The 11,648-nt window shown below is 38.3% G+C and overlaps 1 protein-coding gene across 5 annotated transcripts; it reads left to right on the top strand.

Annotated features, from left to right (window-relative positions):
- Positions 1-450: 450 nt before the first annotated feature.
- On the top strand, positions 451-6,091 carry LOC308693134 (uncharacterized protein). 5 transcript variants are annotated; one of them, XM_081369898.1, is made up of 7 exons: positions 451-736; positions 826-986; positions 2,087-2,212; positions 2,287-2,466; positions 3,386-3,529; positions 3,623-3,693; positions 5,402-6,091. In XM_081369898.1, the coding sequence occupies exons 3-7, from the start codon at positions 2,146-2,148 to the stop codon at positions 5,483-5,485; spliced, it is 546 nt and encodes a 181-aa protein (XP_081226024.1). In that variant the 5' UTR covers positions 451-736; positions 826-986; positions 2,087-2,145; the 3' UTR covers positions 5,486-6,091. The 5 variants fall into 5 exon arrangements, with proteins under 5 accessions (XP_081226024.1, XP_081226026.1, XP_081226023.1 ...); XM_081369900.1 differs by having other exon boundaries at positions 589-707; XM_081369897.1 differs by having other exon boundaries at positions 619-986.
- The last annotated feature ends 5,557 nt before the right edge of the window (positions 6,092-11,648 follow it).

The following is an 11,648-nucleotide window of genomic DNA, read 5'->3' as shown; positions in this document are numbered from 1 at the left end:
AAACAGGGACTTTCCCTCCCAGACTTGCTAGATATCAGCAAACTAACATGAGTTAATGGTATAGTTCTGGTGATGGTTCTCTCATACCATCAGAGAGAACGCTTGAAAAAGACTGATTCAGTGACAGAGATTCATGGGATCAGTAGTTCATTAATGGACTGTAAATATGTGCTCTCATCAGTATTTACCCAGAGTTCATTGCTGCTATACGGAATGCTACATCATATTTGTGTAATATAAAGGAATGTTCAGTAAATATGCAGATATTGTGAGATACTTGTATGTACTTAGATTAATAGAAGTATAAAGATTATGGAAATCATATTTAGTGTATCTTTGTAAAGCTCATTCTGAGTCTGATCCAGCAGGAGGCGCCACCGGTTTAACTTTACCTGAGCTTAACTAGCGCTAGTTTATTATTATTCCAGTCAGTGTGATCGTCGCGCTCTTGCTTGTGAAAGTTGCTGTATTATTATTATGAGAAATAGGCCTACCTCAATAAAGTCTATAGAGAATCACACATCATACGTGATTAGTGTAATAATGCTGTGTGTGGAATGAAGAGTGTGTGCGTGCGTGCGTGCGTGCGTGTGTGTGCGTGCGTGCGTGCGTGTGTGTGTGTGTGTGTGTGTGTGTGTTTTGAAGGATGTTCGCAGGTGTTTGTGGTCTTCAGTTTACGGCACCGGAAGTCGATCTTTCATCTGCAGGTTTTGCTCTTATTTATGTCAGACTGTGTGTAAGTGCACAAAAACATCTATAAAACACACACGAACCATCATTCACAGCACTGGCGTAACGGCTGTCACGTGTGTGTAACTTCAACAGAAACCGGTTCTTTATTATCTCGAGGTGTCGAGCTTGTGTCTCAGTTGATGATACGGTGAGCTTGACGTTGTGAGCGTTGGATGAAGTTCAGGCCCGGATCGTGTTCTGACTTCCGGTTGATCTCAGTCTTCAGAGTCACACGAGGATCCGGAGCTTCTGAGGTATAATCTTCTTTCTTCACTCGAGCTGCATCTAACAGAAAACAGGGTAACACTTTATTTTACACCGTCCTTGTTACATATGTTACATGAACTTATTAAAGCAATAACAGTAAATTATGCATAATTACATGCAACCAGACGGTAACTCTAAAGTAAGTACATTGTTTATTAATATTACTCAGCACTTAAATATATGATTGCACTATAACATGACACCTTAAATAAAGTCTAACCCTTTATTTTAAGGTTACACAGTTTGATTGTACTTACTCAAATAAGTACTGAGTAATATTAATGAACCATGTACTCACTGTAGAGTTACGGTCTGGTTTAGGGTTAGTCACTAATTATGCATAATTTACTGTTATTACCAAAGTAAATGAATGTAGTTACGTATAACTGGATCACCTTAAGATAAAGTGTTACATGAAAGTGTATTTAAATTGTTTTATACGGAGGGGGTTCGATTTTTTTAACTAAAGTACTAAACTAAAGTTGTAACTGTAATGTGATATTAATATAATATATCTTGTTAGGTCTATATATCCACTTTTTTATTACAATTTTGCTGTAACACTGTACACTAAGGTTTGATTTGTAAACATTAGTTAACTATGAAAAATAATCTCTCAATCTCATTTACTAATACATTATTGTTATTATTATAGATTAATATATATTATTGTGTAATAGATCTGAGCTGACATAACTATAGCAATGACCAGTTGTGTTTTATTAATTAACTTTAACGAAGATGAATAAATACTGTAACAAACGTAACGCTCGTTGTTAGTTGTTTATTCATGGTCGTTCATAAAACATTAATTTTACAACTTGAAATGTTTTAACCAGAATTAATAAATGCTTTAAGTTTAAAATGGCATTTTAAGAAATATGAATAACCTGAAGCTAACAGTAAGGTGTGATCAAATGTTTTATTGAATCAGAATGTTGTTCCTCATGAAGCACGACTCAGAGCTCTAGTGTTTGGTGTAGTCGAGCAGATCTGAGGACTGCATCACGTCTGTAACGCTCAGATCATGGCGTCTCTCTCGCTCAAGATGGAGGACGGTGAACTCTGAGCTTCTCTTTATCCACAGGAGGAGAATCATCACCATCATCATCATCATCATCATCATCATCATCACACACACTGAGGATGGACCGACGCTTGCTCTGGCTCTGCCTGATGACAGTTCTGGGATCAGTCACGTCACAGGAGAAGCGTAAGACTCGCCTTCAGCTGGAAATATTCACAGTCAAAGAAGTTTATTAATGCAATCTAACGTTCACTTTGCAGCTGAGAAGTTCGGACTCTCTATTAATAACAGCGACCAAAACAACATTACTCTGGAGTGTGCAATAGGTGATTTTGACAATGAGCCGAAGCCTCTGACGGGTGATGGAGCGTCGGGACTCTTCGAGTGCTGTTCAAAAGAAGACACCAGCAAATGTCTTAAAGCTCGAGTGAAAATCCTGAGTGAGTAAATCCTCTCTCTCTCTCTCTCTCTCTCTCTGTGTGTGTGTGTGTGTGTGTGTGTGTGTGTGTGTATGTGTGTGTGTGTGTGTATGTGTGTGTGTGTGTGGAGACCTTGTGCTTTTATCTGAGTGAACAGTGTGAGAAACTCTTAATATTTGTTTTATAATCACCAGTATCACTGTAAACACACACACACACACACAATCCTGTAAAAATACTGTAAAAAAATGCAAACAGAATTACATTTACAGAACAACCTTAGACAATTTAAAACTGTAATTTACAAAACAAAATGAATCTGGTGAATCGAATTTTCTGATGAATAATCCAGACCGTTTCCTGACAAACACCGTAATAACACTGATCATAAATGACGAATCACAAGAGTCTTTTCCACAAGCTGAGGGAAATACTGATTTACAGTAGAGACACACAACACCACCATGGACACACACACACACACACACACACACACTCTAGAATAAAGAAATAAACAACATTAAACCCTCATCGATAACGAGACAAACAATCAAAGGTGTCTCTCCCTCACGCAGGGGATTCTGGGAAATGTCAGTTTGTTGTTTTTCACTGTAAATTATAAGATGATCTGTTATTTTTCACTTCCAAAAACTCTACATTTAGCTGTTTTTTACTGTAAAATGACATGAACATTTTTCTCCGTAAGAGAACTTACTACAATACTGTTAATCGTTGATTCTGTCCAGGTTTTTACTCTTTTATACAAAAATAAAGCTTCCAAAAGAGGTTTTCTTCTTTCCCTCTCGCAGTGATGCTATAGAAGAGCCTTTCAGTGATCAGAGCCAGTTTTTCTTAGTTTAAAGATTCTGTGTGTGTGTGTGCGTGTGCGTGTGTGTGTGCGTGTGTGTGTGCGTGTGTGTGTGTGTGTGTGTGTGTGCAGGCGCTGAGAATCTAATCCAGTTGGACACGTCGGCGCTGATCACGGTTCTGGTGAGCGATTTCCTCGTCACGGTTCTGATCGGATGGGCCGTTTACACCGTCTGTGCTCAACCCTCCACCCGGACCAGCTACCAGGACAACAAAGGTGAGGCGCACACACACACACACACACACACACACACACACACACACACACACTTCATATTCATATTCCTATCATCTGCCTGTGTCTCTCCAGCCTCGGACCGGAAGAGTTTGATCCCTAATGAGCGCGTGAGTAACAACGCATCAGGAGAAACAACTTATCAGGTACGAGCAACATCAACATCCACATCATCATCAACGTCCACATCTGAGTTCATGAGGAATAACGAGATAATACACCAATAATGCTGTCTTTAATACAACTCTGCAACATATGCTCTAATAATGGAGGATTTGTGTCTTGTTTCCAGTCCAAATATATAAAAATTCTTAAATCAAGAAGCATTTACTTGATAAGTAAAATTACATAAGAACTTATATATTGTTTTCTGATAATAAAAAAAATCTAAATTAAGTGAGTTTTTGATTAAAACAAGCAAAATTGTCTGCCGGTGGGTAAAACACACAAAGAAAAAAATCTTGTTTTCAATTTGAATTAAGATTATTTTTCTCGTTTTACATTTGAATTAAAAAATAATTATCTTGTTTTACATTTGAATTAAAAAAAAATATTGTTTTACATTTGAATTAAGATTTTTTTCGTTTTACATTTGAATTAAAAAAAAATATATTGTTTTACATTTGAATTAAAAAATAATCTTGTTTTACATTTGAATTAAGATTTTTTTCTTGTTTTACATTTGAATTTAAAAAAAAATATTGTTTTCTATTTGAATTAAAAAAATCTTGTTTTACATTTGAATAAAAAAAATATTGTTTTCCATTTGAATTAAAAAATTATAATCTTGTTTTAAATTTTAATTAAAAAAATATTGTTTTACATTTGAATTAAAAACTAATCTTGTTTTCAAATTGAATAAAATATAATAATCTTGTTTTACATTTGAATTAAGATTTTTTTCTTGTTTTACATTTGAATTTAAAAATAATCTTGTTTTCAATTTGAATTAAAAAATAATAATCTTGTTTTACATTTGAATTAAGATTATTTTTCTCGTTTTACATTTGAATTAAGATTATTTTTCATACCTCATTGGCTGATACAGTAATTTTGCTTGTTTTGATCAAAAACCCACTAAATTTAGATTTAGATTTTTTTTATCAGAAAACAAGATATAATTTCTTATGTCATTTCACTTATCTAGTAAATGCTTCTTGATTTAAGAATTTTTAGATATTTGGACTGGAAACAAGACACAAAAGAATATTTTTTTTGCAGTGTATAAATGTTATATTGCATCATGTATGTCAGTGTTTTAAAGTGTTCGGGGGCCATGGAATAAGTTAGAGAAGTATTGTCTAAAATTATATGAATTATGAATTAAATGAATAAGATCAAATGTATGGAATTTGACATTACCACACTAGATAAATTAAGTTATTTTTGTAACCCTTTACAATAAGTACAATATTTTTTAACATCAACTAACAATGACAAATACTTCTTAATCATTTATTAATCTCAGGTAATGTTAATCTCAACATTTACTAATACTCTATTAAAATCAAAAGTTGTCTGTTAATGAGATGTTAATGCATTAAATAAGATTACCTATTGAGACTTATTATTTTATTCTATTGAAATCCATATATTTATAAAATACTCTAATGATGGGTCAAATATTAATATTAGAAACTAAAAAATTCCAGATAATAATTTTACACCAAATTTATAATGTTTAGATTTTTCACAGCATAAATTCGGTCTGTATATACGTGAATATTTCTAGCTGGCTTTTATAAGTTAGGCCATACAGGGGTTCCTCACAAGAGGACGGTCATTACACGCATACGATTACTGTGAAGTTTCATTAATGTGTGATTGATTATTAATGTTTTATCTGTCGTCCAGCGGCTGAACACGCGCGCAGACGAGTACAGCACTCTTCACGCGGGGCGCAAACAGAGGAACCCCAAACACCCCATCTCACCCTGAGATCAAGAACAAACCCCACTTTCAGCGGATTATAAGAAGAAACCCGTCTTTCATCGGGTTATTAGAACAAACCTGTCTTTCTTCAAAAACAGCTGTGTTGCTCTAAACCGCTTTCATTCACCCTGAAATCTCTTTAGTTGATTTAGTTTTCCTGTAAATGTAAATGCTTCAAATAAACGCTTGCTAACCTGTCTTTATGAATAAAACCTGTCTTTACTGTCAGCTGTGCTGTCGATTCTTTCATCACAGAACAGAGTGATCTCAGTTGAGCTTATTAAAGGGAATGTGCAGGTTGCATAAACGCGCTGTCGATTAGCGCAGACTAAATGAACATGTTTACGGTAAAGATATGAATATAATGCAGATGGAACCATGACTACAGTATTGTGAGCGTTTAAAGGAATCGTTCACCCAGAAATTATCACTCTGTCATCATTTACTCGTATCGCTCGTAAAACACAAAAGAAGATATTTTGAGGAATATCAAAGAAAGTCAGTGTTGTTTGGTTCCCGCTGTTCTTCGAAATAACTTCTTTTGTGTTCAGCGGAAGAAATAAAGTAATTCAGGTTTGAACAACATTATGGGGAATAAATGATGAAAGATTTATGGCGTCATCCGAGCTCAGTTTTAATAAAGCGCTCCTGTCTTTGATTGGTTATAATTAGTCACCAGCTCTGGTATGTTTTCTTTGTGGTTTCCGTTCAGAGACGAGAAAAGCAGAAAACTGCCTGAACAATATCAACGTTCACATCAACCACACACACACGCATTTATACATTCACACACGCAAACCCAGATAACACAAATATATTAATAACATAACATTCCCATTAAGTTTTAAAATGTTATTTCTGAATGTTCTATGAACGTTCAAAACATCCAGTTTATTCAATATTTAAAAAAATAATTCTTGTTTATGCAAACATTATTGGAACGTTACTTTTGTAACATTTTTACATACTGAATGTTACGTTTGAATGTTCTCGGAACATTTTCTCAGAACGTTCTGAAACAAGTAGCAACATTTAAAAAACGTTGAAATGAAACATTTCAGAGACTAACACTCCATAAACAATGTATAAATAATACTTTTGTGCTAATGTTTTGAGAACATTATTAAAGCCCAGATAACTCTGAACAAACATTCTATTAATGTTACTGGAAGAACGTTTGTACATATCTTTAAGAGAACCTTGCCGGAACGTTAGCCAATGCCTGAGAACCTTCCCCGTTAGCTGGGTTTATACATTCACACACACACACACACACACACACAAACACATGCACGTCCTGCTTCTATACTGCAGACCACCATATGTGGAAGTATCACAGTTTTCTACAATCGCATTGACACGTTTCACAATACTTTTTCTAAACTCTTCACACAGTTCTCCTAACCAACTTTCAGCTTTGCACCGCAGTGAATTATTCAGTGACTAAACACTTCAGTGACTATAATTATGGAAGTAGTCGAAGTCAGAAGAGCAAGTCAACACCAAAGGGCACAAGAGGGAAGCTTTTATCCCAACTTAAATTCCAAATAATAGGGGAGGGCAGAAAAGAGTAACATGGGATGCATAGTGTTTCAATTACTGCGACTCCTACTACTAAGTAACCCATCCAAAAGGGGAGTGTACATCCCTACTTGAGGAGTTGAGGAGGGAGATGGATGGAGTGGAGGGATGCTCTGTGGACTGTCCAACACCGTTCCACTTCCCTTGGAGCACCCCAGAGGAAGAATATGACTAGAATGAAGCCATTAAACACACTTGAAACTCTGGAGTGGGTGATAAAAGAGGGGCATTGTGCACTTGCGTTCTGCCATTGACAACCCTCCTGTTTCATTATAATAGCTCCCATGAGGATAAGCTTCAAGCCCCAACCATAGTTGGGGAGGGAGGCAGATGGAATAGAGGGACGCAATGCAGACTACCCACATCATTCCATCTACCTGTCATTGACCCTAAGGGGGTATTTATTTACAGGGAGCTTTCAGCCCTGCTTAGAACTTCAATCCAGAAATTGGAGAGGGCGATAAAAGAAGAGTGTGGGACGCATGTAGTTCTGCCCAATGCGACTCCTTCACCAAGTGACCCGGCCACAGGGGGGCGCACAGCCCTACATAAACCCAACAACAGTTGAAGAGGGAGGCAAACGAAAAGAGGGGCGCTGTGCAGACTATCCATAATAATTCATCTGCCTTGCCTCAACCCTGAGGAATAAATATGCAGAGGAAAGCTCTTGGTCACTCCGAAACAAACTGGAGAGGGTGGTTAACGAGGATCATGGGACGCGAAGAGCACTGCCCACAGCAACTCTCATTACCAAGCAGCCGTGACCTAAGGCACTCTAAAAAATCTTGGGTTATTTTTTCTACCCAAATGCTGGGTTGAGCCTTTTGGGTAATTGTGTGCCAGATCCTGGGTCAGACGTAACAACCCAGTGTTTGGGTAGTGTTCTTGTGTAACACAGATCCTGGGTCAGACGTAACAACCCAGTGCTTGGATAGTGTTCTTGTGTAACACAGATCCTGGGTCAGACGTAACAACCCAGTGTTTGGATAGTGTTCTTGTGTAACACAGATCCTGGGTCAGACGTAACAACCCAGTGTTTGGATAGTGTTCTTGTGTTACCCAGATCCTGGGTCAGACGTAACAACCCAGTGTTTGGGTAGTGTTCTTGTGTAACACAGATCCTGGGTCAGACGTAACAACCCAGTGTTTGGATAGTGTTCTTGTGTTACCCAGATCCTGGGTCAGACGTAACAACCCAGTGTTTGGGTAGTGTTCTTGTGTAACACAGATCCTGGGTCAGACGTAACAACCCAGTGTTTGGGTAGTGTTCTTGTGTTACCCAGATCCTGGGTCAGACGTAACAACCCAGTGTTTGGGTAGTGTTCTTGTGTAACACAGATCCTGGGTCAGACGTAACAACCCAGTGCTTGGGTAGTGTTCTTGTGTTACCCAGATCCTGGGTCAGACGTAACAACCCAGTGCTTGGGTAGTGTTCTTGTGTAACACAGATCCTGGGTCAGACGTAACAACCCAGTGCTTGGGTAGTGTTCTTGTGTTACACAGATCCTGGGTCAGAAGTAACAACCCAGTGCTTGGGTAGTGTTCTTGTGTTACCCAGATCCTGGGTCAGACGTAACAACCCAGTGCTTGGGTAGTGTTCTTGTGTTACCCAGATCCTGGGTCAGACGTAACAACCCAGTGCTTGGGTAGTGTTCTTGTGTTACACAGATCCTGGGTCAGAAGTAACAACCCAGTGCTTGGGTAGCGTTCTTGTGTTACCCAGATCCTGGGTCAGACGTAACAACCCAGTGTTTGGGTAGTGTTCTTGTGTTACCCAGATCCTGGGTCAGACGTAACAACCCAGTGTTTGGGTAGTGTTCTTGTGTTACCTAAACCTGGGTCAGACGTAACAACCCAGTGTCTGGGTAGTGTTCTTGTGTTACCCAGATCCTGGGTCAGACGTAACAACCCAGTGTTTGGGTAGTGTTCTTGTGTTACCCAGATCCTGGGTCAGACGTAACAACCCAGTGTTTGGGTAGTGTTCTTGTGTTACCCAGATCCTGGGTCAGACGTAACAACCCAGTGTTTGGGTAGAGTTCTTGTGTTCCCCAGATCCTGGGTCAGACGTAACAACCCAGTGTTTGGGTAGAGTTCTTGTGTTACCCAGATCCTGGGTCAGACGTAACAACCCAGTGTTTGGGTAGTGTTCTTGTGTTACCCAGATCCTGGGTCAGACGTAACAACCCAGTGTTTGGGTAGTGTTCTTGTGTTACCCAGATCCTGGGTCAGACGTAACAACCCAGTGTTTGGGTAGAGTTCTTGTGTTCCCCAGATCCTGGGTCAGACGTAACAACCCAGTGTTTGGGTAGTGTTCTTGTGTTACCTAAACCTGGGTCAGACGTAACAACCCAGTGCTTGGGTAGTGTTCTTGTGTTACCCAGATCCTGGGTCAGACGTAACAACCCAGTGTTTGGATAGTGTTCTTGTGTTACCCAGATCCTGGGTCAGACATAACAACCCAGTGTTTGGGTAGTGTTCTTGTGTTACCCAGATCCTGGGTCAGACGTAACAACCCAGTGTTTGGATAGTGTTCTTGTGTTACCCAGATCCTGGGTCAGACATAACAACCCAGTGTTTGGGTAGTGTTCTTGTGTTACCTAAACCTGGGTCAGATGTAACAACCCAGTGTTTGGGTAGTGTTCTTGTGTTACCCAGATCCTGGGTCAGACGTAACAACTAGGGCTGGGTAAAAAATATCGATTTTTCGATTTTAATCGATTCTCATTTTTACGAAACAATATCGATTCTTAAATCCCAAGAATCGATTAGTCATTCTGTTTTCAGTTGATGAATGAATGGATCGTTGTTGCACGCAACCCATCCAATAAATCGCAATAATATTTGTGCTGTGTTATTATTGATATGAAACAAAGTCTCAGATTTCAAATTACGTCCATTTTCTTACGAAATTCAAAAACATAGGCTAATTGCCATTTTGGCGCTGTGGTGTGAGATCGCTCTGGCGCAGCTCAGCTCAAGAGAAGCAGCAGCGCGGAGCGCACGTGATCTTCTTCCGCCTCAACATCAGTAACAGCGTGAAATAAACATGAATGAGCATCTGATAGTGTGTTAAAATATAGAGTACAACTTATCGAAGTCCGTATCATGTGACATGGAATCGCTCAATCAGTGTTTTAACCGTGGAAAGACGTTAGTAAACAATGTCATGTAACGTAACATTTACCTCAGAAAAAACATATCCAGTGACCATAAACTCGTTAGTCAGCTAGAAAAATTAACTCTAGAGAGGAATATATGGAATATTTATATAGGATATATATAGAAATATAGGAATATTTTGTTAAATATATGCACCATATTACATATTCATTATAATTTTGAATGTTCTTCAATATTTAATGCATGTTTGAATAAATCTGGAGAGTTTATGACAGCCACCATTTAAATTTTTATATAATTTCATATAACTTTATTATCATAAAAATAAATAAAAGTGTATTTGAAGTGTTTGAATACAAATCAGTTCATTTTTAACTTCAATATTATAGTAGGCTAATGAAGCCTAGGCTACAACTGACTCCCATAGTTTACAATAATAGTTAAGAGATTTGTTTTCCTTGAGAAAATTGCAATGTATTGTACCTGATATCCACAATAATCGATATTGAATCGAATCGAATCGTAATCGAAATCGAATCGAATTGCAAGCTTGTGAATCGAAATCGAATCGAATTGTGAAATTTGTGTCAATACCCAGCCCTAGTAACAACCCAGTGTTAGGGTAGTGTTCTTGTGTTACCCAGATCCTGGGTCAGACGTAACAACCCAGTGTTAGGGTAGTGTTCTTGTGTTACCCAGATCCTGGGTCAGACGTAACAACCCAGTGTTTGGATGGTGTTCTTGTGTTACCCAGATCCTGGGTCAGACGTAACAACCCAGGTGTTGAGTTGTTAATCACTGGCTTTTTGTGACCTCTTCAGGAGAGAGCAGTGCAGCTCCGTCAAATTGGTCTTTTTGTTTGTGAAACGCCTGATGCCTTGCATAACATTTTATGATTTTATTCAAATATATACAGAATATAATTACATATGATGTTAAAATATGTTATGGAGTCAGTCATATTTGGGCTACGAGTGAAGCGCAGGACGGCGTCTGGAGTTATAAGTTCCTCCGCTGAACACAAGCTCATGAGATCCAGTGCGTTACAGTGGAGACACACAACAGAGACTGGGCCATTACACTCGAATTACTTCTAAATGTTTACTTCTAATAATTGTTAAACGAGCTTAAATGTTGACAATATTAGGGTTAGGGTTAGGGTTAGGGTTAGGGTTAGGCCCGACACAAGTCCATCCACATCAACCCTACTGTCTCTCTTATATTACTGTAGAAAAGTAGCAGTTTGCGGTCTTATTCAGTTTTGTATTATGTGTTGAAGTTTTGAGAGGAGAGGAGTTTAGAGGGTGTTTGTGTGAGAAAAGAATTGATGTAATTTGAAAGATGTGGTCATTTACTGCATTCTGTGCCAAAGCAACGATAGCTCTCACAGACTGATGTTGAAGAGGTTTGAAAAGTGGCCAACGTAAGAATAAACTATTTAAGGCACAAATCACTCAACACAGTTATT

The sequence above is a fragment of the Scardinius erythrophthalmus genome (genome assembly GCF_964197995.2).
Source record: "Scardinius erythrophthalmus genome assembly, chromosome: 7".
Classification (NCBI taxonomy): domain Eukaryota; kingdom Metazoa; phylum Chordata; class Actinopteri; order Cypriniformes; family Leuciscidae; genus Scardinius; species Scardinius erythrophthalmus.
Note: the sequence above shows the minus strand (reverse complement) of the source record. Positions and strands in the feature narration are given on the sequence as shown.